This window comes from Charadrius vociferus, unplaced genomic scaffold, assembly GCF_000708025.1.
Source record: "Charadrius vociferus isolate BGI_N301 unplaced genomic scaffold, ASM70802v2 scaffold166, whole genome shotgun sequence".
NCBI lineage: Eukaryota > Metazoa > Chordata > Aves > Charadriiformes > Charadriidae > Charadrius > Charadrius vociferus.
Genome location: NW_009649228.1, coordinates 316,647 through 331,244, shown reverse-complemented (window position 1 = coordinate 331,244; position 14,598 = coordinate 316,647). Strand labels below are relative to the sequence as shown.

The window sequence follows — 14,598 nt, the reverse complement described above, 5'->3', positions numbered from 1 at the left end:
TCACTAGCAGTCTTTGTTTTCCTTATTTCTTAAAATTATGAAGTCTGGAGGGCAGGGATCATCATCTACTGTAGTTTTATATGATGCATCCCTTGCCCTAGGAACTGTTATGGTAGAAATAGTAATTAATAATACTCATGCTTGGCCGATGTGCTTTGACATTGCTACACTCTAGTTTTTTTATCTTTCATTTTTCTGGCTTTAACTCTTTTCAATGATTGCATCCCATTGTGTTTCATGGTGTAGCTTCTAATGGCTTCTCCATAAATTTCAGGTGAATTATTTAATCATGGTAATCTTTTGATCCTCTAGCTAGATTACTCACTAGGGAGTCAACTGGCCTGTCCTCTGCTCCTGGTTCTTTTACTGACTGATTTGCTGTGTGACCTTAAGCAACTTACTTTGTGTTTCTGCTCTTCCTTGTCTTTGTTTTGTCCCATGTGATTGAATAATGGGAATAGCTACTACTATAGTTTCTAAGATGCTTAAAAGAATAGCATCTTTATTTTACTTAGTGACTTCAGTTGCAGATGCTGTCATGCTAGGTAATAAGGTTGATTTTATGTTGGTAACAATAGTGCATTACGCTGATTTTGCTCACACTGACCTTTCATCTTTTATGTGAATAAGCTTAGGAAATACATATTGTGAGCTACAGAGCAGTCAAGAGCTATTCACTGGATAATTTAAACTGTATATAAAGGCCTATTACTTTTAATTCTTGACATTTTTAATACCCCAAACTTATTTGACTCTCACCTTGCTAAATACTCCCTGATATTTTACTCTCTTTGGAAACAACTTACTTTCCTTTTTCCTTCTCCGTAGACCAATTAGCCCTCTTCTGGACCAGAACACTCCCGATTTTACCACTTTCTGCTCCGTAGGCGAATGGTTACAAGCTATTAAGATGGAAAGATATAAGGATAATTTCACAGCAGCAGGCTACAACTCTCTTGAATCAGTTGCCAGGATGACTATTGAGTAAGTTAGTACTGGGCATGTTTAACTTACATTTAGGGAATTTCTAGGTAAAATAATAGACAATGTTAAATTCCAAAGCTTTACTCTAAGTACAAACATGGTACTTGGGGTTAAGCCAGAAGGTTTAGCAACTGATGACATTGTACTACAGCATCCCATGAAAAGGCGAATACCCTGCTACCTATGTGTGGCATCACGTTTTTCCCTGCATTTGAAACCAATTGAAATAACATCAAGGGGCTAGAATTTGAGGGAGAATGTGTCCCATTTCAAAGTATGTATGTATAGGAAAACAACCACTTTGCCTGCACTACCGAATTGGTACCTTTTTCCAGGCGTGCACTAGGAAGATATGAAATTTTCTTCTAATTGGCTAAGGGCTGTCTGTGTCCTGCAAGAAATGAGTTTGCATCAGGATAAAAGTCTATAGAAGCAAAACAATTTTCTGAAGGCAAGCATGGCCTGTGTTGGTACTGCCATCTTAAACAGGTCTTCTTGGCACCCTGCAAACAACGTTCTCGTCCTGATGGTTGCCAAACACATGTAATTCCTCTTACAGAGAGTAGTGTTTTTCTAAACAATACTGTCAAATTTGCAACCCTAATTTTATTTGCCTGGTGTCACTACGAGCCTCAGCCTGTAGCTTGGGATCTGTCAACAGACCCCACAAGCTTCTACTAGGTCAGTAGCACTAGTAGTGGAATTGAAACAGCTGCTTCTCTTTCATTTGGATGATGGGAATGGGTCAACATGCAAAGGGTTTCTCTAGGCATCTCTTTAGGAAGCAGAATGTGATCCCCAAAATCTTGTATTTATACATAAATTTGTCCTGAAAGCCACCCAAAGTATTTTACAAGAGAATTGTCTCTTTTGGGGGATATTCTTAAAAGCCACAATAAAAGATTATCGTAGTGCAAAACATACTGGCCTCATTCTCAGATGTGGAGACACATGCAGTGCAATTACATGACACTTGCCATGTAATTGCACTCCTCACTGAGAAGTTGAACAGCACCTATATGAACTTCACAGTACTGAGCTGAGGTTCCAGTGTAGCTTCAGTGTTAGAAACCTGTAGCCCAGACCGCTACGTAGCCTTGACTCACAGTTGAATACCATACAATAGCAGTCTAAGTTGAAAAATTAACAATGTACGCATTTATCTTCCCCAGGGATGTGATGAGTTTAGGGATCACGTTGGTTGGTCATCAAAAGAAAATCATGAGCAGCATTCAGACTATGAGAGCACAAATGCTACATTTACACGGCACTGGCATCCAAGTGTGATAGACATTTCTCCCTTATGAGGGAGGTGACAGACTGAGAGAACAGCACTGGCCTTCAGTATATATGAAGTGCTGCTAGAAGACACTTGATTTCCTGGGTCCTTCCTGCAGTGAATAGAAGAGCTACAAGAAGCACCTACAGACTTGAACTCCTAAGTGCCACCAGAATTTATGAAAAGGGAATTAGGATCCACCAGTGGTGGCAAGGAAAACAGCAGTGACAATAAACAAAGTACTACCTGAATAAACATACAAACACCTTGAGCTCTCTAACCTCCTTTTTATCTAATAGACTTTTTAAATGTACATAAAAATTTAAAAAAGAATATATTTGTCAGATAAAATCATGATATTATTGTTGAATTCAACAAAATATTTTCCTTAAATCTGTGATTTCTGAATCTTTTTTTAATCATTTGTGTTTATTCTTCATAAAGACTTTCTTTTAGTATGATGTTTATATCTTTGGACCTTTTTAGTGCTAATTCTATGACACATTACTACACTGGGTACCTCTGAAGGATTATTTGAGTTCCTAGAGATTTAAGAAGCATGACCAAGCAATGTATATCTGTCCGAACTTTGGTATCCTTTTGTGCCATTTACTTTTGTTAAATCAGCACCGTATTGACATGGCTAGCTAATTGGCAGGGAGTCAGGAAAATGCAAGTTGCCAAGAGCTCCGATATTTTTTAAAGAATTTTTTAAGGTTACACATATACTATCTTTTAAAAGAAAATAAAAGAGAAAAAAAAAAAAAGAAAAGAAAAAAGAAAAGCAATAATGACCCCTAAGTAGTTCTAGGCACTTTTAGCAAATTGTTTGCAAGATGATTTTAATGGACTAGAGTTAAAGTGGGATATATTCTGAGATGTAGATCTACAACTGTAAACCTGCTGAGACACTGCATTGAATGGACAAGTGATTGTAGGAGTGTCTCAGGACATGGGTGCAGTTCTCCAGTGTTACCTAAACCATTTAATCTGAGCACATCACATTTTTTTCAATACTCTGCATTAGCAAATCTGAGAGAAATAGCTGGCGTATCTTTTATATGAGTTTAAGTTGTATGCAGTCCAGCTGTCAGAATAAAGACATAGATTTTATAAGAGAACTGTAGAGCATGAGGCAAGGGGCAGTTCAAAATTTTCAAGTTTTACAAGCTTTTGCTGCTCTGAACAAACATGTGGGTGCGTGCTCACACAGACACAACAGTCATTCATCAGGAACACAGATGCAAGCGTAGTTGCTCAATGGAATATCTTCTTACACCTTTTACTTATATATGAATTTTGTTTGATTAAAATATTTAACTACCATAAGCAATAATGAATGGTGTCTTTACAGATATTGCAGGAATGTATATGAACCAGAGAGAAATGCTTTAAAAAAAAATCTGAAAATTGTGAACTACCCCAGCGATGAAATGCTGTACTTCCAAAGAGAATTGGGCTGCTTCTATTGATTTTGATAGAGAAAGATCCCAGGGATCAGTCATAAATTGGTCTTGTTTGATAATGTGGGCATCCACACAAAAAAAATAAAAACAAAAGAAAAACCCTGTAAATCTTCCTTTGTAAAACTTGTAAATTTTATTTATACTGTCTTGTTTTGTACACACATTTATGTGTAGTGAGCTCTGAATACATTGAAAATGCACTATATTTTTCTATTTTACTTGCAGAGCATCACAAACAAACATGTATATTCAGTGCTACATAATGTGTTTTCCCACATTTAGGACCAAAGATAGTTATCAAAAACTTAAATGCATCATTTTCCCCTCCTTTTCTCCCCCTTTTTAGATCACTGTACAGTGTTATATTTGTCATTTTATTTATTTGTTTCATTAGAAAAATCAGTTTGGTTATACTAATTTTTTGTCCCCCCTGCCTTTGTTGAAGAAGATCTGTAAAAAGCTTTTAACTAGCATAATCCCGTTACATAGACACTTCCATTTGTAATCTTTGTAATAGACTGTAAATATATTTTTGGAACTATAATGCAATGTGCATAAGGGTTATTTTTCAGTGTCCATATATGATTGTTTATACAATTCACAGCACTTTACAGTCATGCTGAGAAGCCTAATTTATTGCCTGGATTTGGGCAGAGTAAGAAAAAAAGGTGAATATTCTTATTTCGTATTAGACTGTCATTCAGTAGAAATGGAGTTATTTTCATGTATGCAGCTCAAGATGGTTTTTTAACTATTAAAATTAATTTTCTAGAAATGCTGTAGACATAAGACGCAGAGTAGACTGCATGCCCAATATTGAAATTAGTGCACGCAAGCACTTGGCCAAGGCACTTCGAGTAGCCATTGGAACACTCTTAATGAATAAACATCCATTTTGTGTTATAATAAATGCTAAGTGCCTCACTACTGGGGTAGCATCTGTGGGCAACTGCACAGGGTGCTTGTCAGTTTTGCTGCTGCTTTAGGCACCCAGCTACGAATTTAGGAGTCTACGTTCAGACGCCTGCTTCCTTATAAATCTCGGCTATTGTTTCTAAGGGCTCGGTGATTAAAGGTGCGATGCAGCAATGCTGGTAGTGCTGAGACCCCACAAACCCTAAATGCGAGAGAGTTGAGGCCAGGCTTCACCTTTAGGATTTGTTCAATATTCTGAAGCACGGAGGCCTCGAAGCATGTGTGGTGACCTGGGCTCACACATGTAAAAGTGAGGGCCCTGATGGTACTTCTTCCTTATTTTTCCTTGTTTGATTTAAGCCATCTTCTTTGAATAGTAAATATATTTTAGCATTCATTTATATACCTTGACTGCCTTAATGTTGCCACAGATTTTTACACATTTGAAAGTGGTAGAGTAGACCCAGAAAGCACAATCGCTGTCAATACTCCTATCGTATCTATCTCTTCAGAATATTACTGCAATTTAGAGCACATGCATGTAAATGGATTTGTAACTGGTAGAGCAGCAACATATTGACATTGGTTGCAGTTCCCCAGGTTCCAGGAAAACATAGTCCAGTATAAGAAGAATAAAATGGCAGAGAAAATTGATGTTCATGGGAGGAACTGAAGAAAAAGTTGGGTCGGAGGGAGAATTAAAAGCTAAATGATGAAACAAAGAAATTATCTCAGTTCTAGCTTAATTTCATTGATTTTGGAAATTGCGCATTGCTAAAGAAGACATTATCAGGCTGTCAGCAAGGCTGATCTTTCTTGACTTTATCCATCTAAAAGCATCTAAAAGAGAGATGCCTAAGACAAGCAGGATGACTCTCCCTCTGGGAATGCTTATCTCCATTACCTGTAGAGGGAACCCAGATGATTAGCTTAAATTAGGCGTCTAATGTCTAGATAGTTAAACTTAGGTGAGGTGATTCCTACCCTGTATTTCCTTGGCTGCTACTGTTTCCCCCACAAGCTGAGTGTCATAGAAAGGCAGCTCCTCCACTACTAGTATGCCTCAGAATGTATTTAAACTGGGCTTTATTACAGAGAGGTGATTTTTTTTTTTAATTTGGAGATTTGTAACAGATCATCTAAATGCTTTTTGTATATGAGTATCAATTCTTGAAAAGATTTGTGATTGTTCTGAGGAAGACCTGCCTAGTAAATTACAGTTATTTAATATTTTAAATAATCAGAAATATTTGCTGACATACTGCTTCAGTCCAGAGGTTATGTGATCAGATATGATAGTTGCTGTTTGCAAAACCGTGTTTATCTCAAGCCTTGTCATGTAAAAATCTCCAGGAGGCAAAGATGCTTAAATGTATCTCAAATTGAATGTTGCCCTTAATATCTCAATAATTGAGCTCTGTCTGTATTATTCTCCATTTAAAATGAGTTTTTTTCTATTTGTTTAAGCTGGAGTTATCTGGCATCCACTGAGGGAGTTTGAAAAAAAATGATTTTAAATTAAATTTGCTTTTCTCCACTAATAGTAATATACGGTAAATAGTTTCCACTGTTTTGAATGTTACAAAAACTATTGCTTTAATGTGGGGGATGATGGGGTTTATTTTTGTTTTGTTGTTGGTATTTTTTTTACATTTATTGGTTAGTAGTTGAAATAAAATAATAATTTGTCCTTAACTTTCTAAATAATTCATATATAGCAATTTTGAGAATGATTTAAATTCCGCAACTCTCGGGTTATTACTGAGATGGTGATCATGTCTCTACACCCATAATACCAAGTGATGCTGAGACACCCTGCCACAGGGGTGGGTTCAGCTGGCATTCTGTTTCCCAGTAATGGCATGAAGCAGTCCACTGGCTGTGTGCGAAGAGCGAAGGCCAATTCAGCCAAAAAAGGGTCATTTTCACCCTTTAAAAATATATATGTGACACGTTAGAGCTAACACATCCTTAATGCATTACTTCTCTGCATGCAGATAGAAACTGATATGCTTATCATATGCATTTGGGGTTTTGATGTTTTTTGTTTGTTGGTTTGTTTGTTTGTTTTGTTTTAAACAAGTGACATTTGGGGTGTTTGTGGAAGAGAACAGTTCCCAGACAGGATGACAAGCCCAGTTTAAGAAAAGTACAGTACATATTCTTGCCTAACGGTAATACTGGCAGCAGGCGCTGCAGGGGTATTCAGGCAGTTGGTGCTAAGAGCAACTAGCACAGCAGGGTTTCTGCATGTTCGGGACCTGTTAGGATCGTACTTCTGATGAATTAACTGATATGTAGAAACAGGCGAATTTTTTCCACCACTAACTTGGAATGGATGTGCAGATGGTAGATTTGGGATTCGCAAGATTGCTCAAAAGTCTTATCCTCAAACTAATTCCTAGTAAAATTCTGGACAGCAGCCTGCGTTTTCTCTCCTATTCCCTTAAGGGTTGTCAAATGTAGCCAACAATTACTTTTAAACAGAGATCTTTATTGTTTGCATAGTGCAGCCTTCTATTTACGTGGGAATAGGCAGTCCTGTAATTAAATTTCCTGCAAAAAGGATTGGGGAGGGATGGGGGACAGGGGAGGGAATACAAAAGCTTGGGCAAAATAAACCATGAGAACAAAGAAAGGAAAACCCAATCCAACAAGTGATCTGTGAAACCCAGAGTATGACTGAGCTCACCATTTTTCTAACACATTCCATATAGGAATTTGAAAAATATAAAAGATTAAATCACAGGCATAAAATCTTCAGTATGCTGACAAAAGAGTAGTGGCACAATGCAAGCTACATTTGTGAGAGTTTTTTCCTCTCTGGATTTGATTTTGTGAGGTTTTTAAGTTAGGATAATTAACACATATATTTAGGCTAAAGTCTGTTGGGACAGGCTAAGGGAAAAAATCAATGTGTCTATAATATCCATGAAATTCTCAGGGTGGGTATGGGTCAGGCAGCTTGAAAGTGAAAAGAATCATGTGGAGTTTATATGCTGTACAGACCATGTAGGTTATGTCCAGCGAGATTATGAAAGGTTCAAGGTTAAAGAGGAAAACCCTCACTTTTGTACCTAGTGAAAGGTCAGAAGGTGGGAGTACATGGAAAGAGAAGGGTGTGAGGCCATTCAGAATGTGTGAGTCTAAGTCGAAGGGCTCTGCAAAATCATTGCTGGCAGGAGAGTTAAGGAGTGTCAAAATTTCTTGTTTAAGTAAAGAGACACTGTTAATAAAATATACCTAATAATCTAGTGTGGAGTGGTTTCAGTACTCTGATTTTTCCTCAGGCCAGATTGGAATTTGTCAAAGATACTAAATTGAGACAGATGGGAAAGCAACTGGTAATACACAGCTCATTCAAGCAGACTTGAAAGAGACATGAAAGGAGAATTTTACATTAAAAGCCTGAAAATAAAACATGAACTCTTATGGTATTTACTCTCAGAAGGTTTTAGAGTAGTTTTCTTTAACTCTAGGGTAATGATGGCAGATTTTAGCACTGATACTATATAAATTGGGTGAAATTAATGTCTAATTAGAGTGACCAAAAAAGAACCAGAAGTCAAAAAATAGTTGATGTCTTGATAGACTGTGGAAAAGATGCGATACAGCCATGTGAAACTTATGTAGCCAGCCAAATGAATCTTGGACAAAACAAGACATAATGCCGAGTGCCAGAAGAGCTAAATCAGGAACAGAAAATCTATTCATCCATGGATCAAGGCTTCTGTATTTAAATGAACCAAATAACCAATTGTAGAACTGTGCTGCTAATAATTATTAACACTAATAATGAAAACCTACAACTTAGAGGTCATCCAATCAATCGTAATATGGGTAACTGAAAAACACACTTAGTGCTTAAGCCATAGCTATGTCCAAAGACTTACGTGTGCTACTGCTGTTGGAGTTCCATGATTCTGAGTATTTCAAGTCATTTATAAACCGAAGACATTGTAGCCCCAAGTCCATGACTGAAGCCTTCCTCTTTTCTGCCAAAAAAAAAAAAAAAAAAAAAGGAATGCTGAGGAGTCTGTAAGGTCTATCAAGTGCAATAGAAATTATCTTCTGATTATTTCCTTAGAATTACCAAGAAAACCATGAGTTTGTCTCTTACATTAAGAAACAAATTTCCTGCTCCAAAGATGCAGTCTCACTGAGAAGACAAATCATCTGTCAGTTTTACTAGGGCATCCAAATCTGGCTTGAAAAAGGTTAGACTGAAGAATGATAAATAGAATGTATCCACGTTGATCCCTCACATTTCATGTCTGTAGAAACATTACTCAGGCAGTTTCTTGACTATCATTCAACCTGTCTTACTTTACCAGCTTCCACTGGCTTCCTCAAGGGCTGCATGTCCGTTTTTAAGATGTCTGCTGGAAAACATGTTTCAATTTCCTTTCCTCAGGGACCAACCAGCCTATGCCAAGAATGTGTGTGTAGCTTGAGAGTAAGAAGGTGTAGGAATCTCAGATTAGTCCTCTCCAGGGTGTTCTTTTCAGCCACAGTCATAAATTAGATGTGTTCTACCACCAAGGTTGCACATACTAAATTGCATGAGAAATCTGATTTGCCTGGAATAAACTTAGTAAAACCATCCAGATGCCTCCTGAAGACCACTTAGAAATAACAGTTTTGAAGTGGTGGTTAGGATGTTGTTCAGAAAGTGAAAGAGGTGGGTCTATGGGAAGTCTGTGTTTGCAGCTTTCACACCCCATAAAAAACTACTTACCAAAGTATGGAGCTTTCTGGGTAGCAGATATCCTCTGTCACTGTCATTGAAACTAGACCACAAATGTAAAATCTATGTGTCCATAAGAATAAACAAATAAGAAATTAGTTCTGGTACAGAAATAAACCAAGACTTCACCATTTGTTCAGTTTGGTCTTGGCAGCACTGGTGCTTCCATGTGGCGTCAGTGGAAGAGTAATATGGGTCCACACAATAGAAGAGGAGAATGGAATTGGGTGGAGTGAGGGGATTCTCTGGGTGGGAAAAGAGAGGGTGAGAGGAGGTGGTGGATCTGTGGGCAACTTTGGGCAATCTTTGTATTTCTTTTTCAGGAACTTTGCGGTGCAGAGCCCGTGCCCTCAGCCCATTTCATCCCAGGTTTATCTCCTGGCTCTTTTACTTGAGTATCCCCTTAAGTTCTCTCTTATATTTCTGTACACAAAACAGCAGCATCTTCTTCCCCAGTAGCCAGTGTCTGTAGTCTCATGGCCTGTTGGAGAGGAAGACAGGGTTAGATTTAAATCCAGGCCAATATGCCTACAGGAAGAATCTGGGCCAGCGAGGCACTAAGAGGGATTTCTAATACGGATTTTACTTTACTGAGCCTCAGTACTGTGGAGGAGTGTTTGCTATTGTGGAGAAAAAGGCTGCACCTTACTATGTAACTTCACTACACACTCCAGTTCATCCACTGCCAAGAGCAGGAAGGGGCGTGGGGAAGAGGAAAAAACGGCTTTGAGGCACTTCTTTGTAGTGCTCTTTTCAAGAGAAATAATTGTCTCAATGCCTATGTTACCTAAACTTGTGCAAGAGACAAATTCTCTTTGATGTTTCCTACTTGCTGGCAAAAGCATCTCAGATGAACTGTCTGCTGTCTGTAGCAAATCTCAATAAACTGCCTCCTCTCCCATGAAACTGCTTGACTAGCATAGGGGTGTGCTTTCCAGTCCCCCAGACGGTGTCTTTCTAGTGGCAGTTACTTGAGTATCGCAACACCAAAGTCCCGCCACAGGAGTCAATGTTTGTTTCCTTGTGCAGCGATATCTCTGGCTTTTGAGGGATATTTCCCCAGACACGAGGAGGGAAATTATTTTTTGCACTCTGCTCTGCTTCCATTTCTCCCCAGCTGGCATTAACTGTTAATACCTACCTAGCAGCACCCATGCTTCACTGGGAGGTAAGTAGAAGATGACAGCGAGGAAGGAACATTTAGTACCCTAGCAACAACAAATGCAGTGTCTATCTATGACCAACAAATGATGGGTCCAGGAGATCACTCCCTGAGTGATCTGCACTCTTAAGTGCAGAAGTCATTAATGTTGGTCAAAACAAAACAAAACAAAACAAAAACATCAGATGCTGTCAAGTTATTTAAATTTAAAATCCTAGAGGAATGGATATTATATATTTCATAACGCTTTTACAAGTGGTTGCATGATATTTAGGGTTGAATTTTCAGGTCTAAATTAACAGTGCTTCACTTTAGATACCAGAGAAACAGAAAGCACATATCTTAGCAGAGAGTTATGCATCTGCATGTCTGTCATTGAGTCATCACAGCATACTTTTGCAAAACAGAGTATTTTATTTGGCAGCTTTTAGACCGTAAGTTCTATGGTGGTGTTGCTATTGGTTTTGTATTTAAGGCCTTTTGGTGATGAAAGGCCTTGTTAGCTAAGGTCAGTGAGCGTAGTAAGCAGATGAATATGGTGTAAATTGGTAGAAGCCATTTGCTGAAAGTATGGAGATATCTCACAGAATTGATGCCCACTTGTTACTGAACTCTCTCTTCTTGTCTAGTGTCAATGCCAGAGCAACACAACAGACTGACTACCCTCATGCTTATGGACAGCTGAATCATGGCTACCCATAGTTCAGGTTACATAGCTGATGGAAATGTAACACCTATCTGGCATCCTTTTACCTCCTTGTTTTAGGAAGGCTCACCTTCTTTTTTTCACAATTTGATGAATGCCCTACTTCTTGTCTGAGAACGCATAGAAATTTTACATATTTCTTGGGTGAGAAAAGCATAGGAAGAGTAAGACTGACTCTACAGATTTGGGCAGTGGGAAGATGGTATAAGAAAGCTAACATAATACTTTCATCATCTGTGTGGGAAGCGAGAAACTCTGTAGGTATTCATATATTGCCAAATACTTTGAGCTGTAGCTGCTTGCCTGGGAAAAAGGTTGGTTAGGCTAAGCCTAATCCAAAATTACCTCTGGAATTCCCACCTGCACTGTATAGTCTCTCCCCTTCCCTTCCAGCAATCCCTTCCATCTTACTCTGAAATTGGCGTTTAGTCCACTTCTCTGGAAACTAGGAGACTGCTGTTCTTAGTAAAATGAAGTTTTTTCATGGAAGAGGTTGAGTGACCTGTCATGTCCCAGAAGAGCAGGCACAACACTTTCCCATATAATTTTGCTGTTGCTCACTACTAGATAAAATGTATGTGATCTCTTTGATCATTCTTTTATGTGTGTTTCCTGTTGAAAAGACAAACTTAGGCATCTACTTTCAGAGAAGGTTTGGAGCTGTGAATCCCTGAAAATAGTTTCCCCAGGAGACGTCCAGATTTACTTCTGGGACACGTGATAGCATACCCAGGACCCTCCTAAGTGTGCTGAGTACTAGTTCTTGTTGAGTTTCCTTGCTGTGGAAGTTAGGGTGTGGATGGTAACTCATGTGTGTGCTGTTTTTGTCCCATTATTGACTACAGGTATGGCGTTGGCATGCATCAGAGACTAAATACAACCATACAGATATCCCAACTAAGAACTGAAACCCTATCTTCACCTCAGCAGGGCTTGTCAGCTGGCGTATCCACTGTCTTTGACTAGTCTTCAGTTTCTTCTAATGATTTTAGGTTTCTATCTCTTCCCAGGAAGACAGAATATCTCATTCAGGTCTGGAATGTCAATGGACAGCAGGGCAGCTAGAAATGAAGCGTCATGGTAATGAATAGCTAGGTTACACAGAGGCAAGCAAATTATCAAATCGATTTACCACACGTCACACAGGGATCCTCATCTCCCATTTGTTGATATTTCATACTTGTTAGCTTGCACTTGGTCTCTGCATTGGTGAACCCGGTACTTGGCAGTGAGAACCAGGTGCAGCCCAGAGTAAAAGCATGCCACAGTCCAGGGCATACTTACCCTGTCTCATGAATGTCTTGATCTGGAGACCTATATCCAGGTGCTGACTAAAAAATGTCAGTAGAGGCATAGCCAATATAAATGTAACCTGAGGTTTTAAATACCTATGTATCTAAGTGCTATTTGTGACTACCATTTGCCTTTAGCTTTTAATAAATTCACATGTCAATCATTTTTACTAATTCAAAGATTTAGTTGCCTTCAAAATAGTAAAAACAAACTATGGGAGTCAAAAAAAAGTCTTCCTTTTGGAAAGGATTTCTCCTCAGAGTTCTTTTTTTGCTGCATTCTTTTCTCACGCATTCTTTGCATTACTAGGGTTTCAAAGGGCAGGTGCAAAAAAACCTAGTAGAAGTGAGTTTTAGCTTAGTTAAAATCTTCCCTTCAGGTAAAATTAGTCCCTAGGACACCACACGAGAGACAGAAAAAAACATTGTGTCCCTCCATCCGATTGCTTCCTCTAACTGTTAAGGGTTTGGGTTTTTTTTTTGCTTAACCTCAGCTATTACAGCTATTAATATTGTCAGATCCTTTTCTAAGTTTATCATAAAACATCTGCTCCCATTTTGTCCAGTTTGGTGACAGAGATGTATGACATGCTGCAAGATATTAATAACGCTCTTCTCTTGAATAAGTATCTTCCCTTTGATTCACACTGTTAAATAATCGAATCCATGTGCTGAAATGACAGATACTACTTTGGAATCAACTTTAAGAATATTGGTTGGTATGGCAGGGGGACATTCCTCTGCTGGTTTATTTTTCTTCAGTATTAATGTTGCATTGGCTTGTCTCAACCTCTGTAATAAATTGCTTTTCTCACAGGAATTTTCAAATAATTTAGTTAAGAAATTGCTAACCATATGCAAAATAATTTCTGTTCAGTTCTGGCCTACATCCATTAGTCCTGAAGCTATATTGTTTTAGAGATTTCATATGGCTAACCTATCACTAAATGTACAGTAAAATCCACATTTTTTTCTTTTCTTTTTTAAGCTTTGGGGAGTTTTTTGGCAACACAAGTAACATAAACATTGACTTGGGGTGCCTAATATCATGTAATGACTGAGACAAGTCAGTTAAAATGTTTTATAAGCTTCTTCACAATACTGAGAACTCCTGATAATATCAGTTAGGCTAAAGGAGAGTATACTTTATTAGTTAACATGCTAGAAGCTCACTACAATGTGTATGCTTTTTTAATTAAGCAGAGTTTAAATTGAACACACCCATTCCACCCTTTTCCTGCTTCTCTGTTTTAAAGAGTTATCTACATCTTCTCCCAGTCCTTAATTTTATACCCAAACACCCATCTGAAAAACTGCACCTCATTCATTTATTTCCTTTATTTCAAACACTGAAGTTGTCAAGTATAACCCTGTGGCTCATTGAGATCCAACGTGAAACACAACTACATTTCCTTTATGTTAGAGGTGTTTGCTTGGGAATCTTTGGGTTTATTGATGTTTACTTCAGCTAGTCGATAAGAATTTTTGTCAAGTAGTGGTGTATACATGGCAATGACGATGATAGTGTAATTTGCCTCTATTACTTCCTGATATCAGGATTCTGCTGCACTGCCAATTTCATATCTGTTGTTATTATTTGTTTGACAGAATCAAAAACATGCCAGGTGCTTTGCAAAACAGAGAACAAGAAAAATCCCTTTCCAGAAGAGATGACAGCCTGAATAGAAATGACATAATGGCAGGAGACAAAGGAAGCAGAAAGGGGAAGCAAAACAAGAGTTATAACCATAAGATCATGAGATTGGTTTGGAGGCACAGTGAACGCTATGAGGCATTTTTTTAAAGCGCATAAGGACTGTAGTTGGGATTAGAGAATGGAAATGTAGAAAAGAAGCATGGAAAGGAATGGAGAAGAAGGGAGGAACAGACTGGCAACAGGAGGAAGAGTAAACAGAGGTGTATGGGAGAGGCCAGAACACACACCTGACAAACTGAGGATTATGACTAATGCCAAGAATGAAAGACCACATCTGAAGAGCATGATGATTTCAGGAGGATGGCGAAGCAGGACATGGCGATGCTGCTA

General features: G+C 38.4%; 1 protein-coding gene across 5 annotated transcripts in view; it reads left to right on the top strand.

Moving 5' to 3' along the window:
• EPHA7 (EPH receptor A7) overlaps nt 1-14,355 on the top strand; it is a 166,209-nt gene extending 151,854 nt beyond the window's left edge. For 4 of the 5 annotated variants that reach the window (XM_009889001.1, XM_009889000.1, XM_009888999.1 and 1 more), the window contains 2 exons: nt 829-984; nt 2,157-3,291. In XM_009889001.1, the coding sequence (XP_009887303.1) occupies nt 829-984; nt 2,157-2,271 (271 nt within the window). In that variant the 3' untranslated portion in view covers nt 2,272-3,291. Of the gene's footprint in view, nt 1-828; nt 985-2,156; nt 3,292-14,159 lie in introns of those variants that run through there. The other variant, XM_009889002.1, reaches the window with a different exon arrangement.
• The last annotated feature ends 243 nt before the right edge of the window (nt 14,356-14,598 follow it).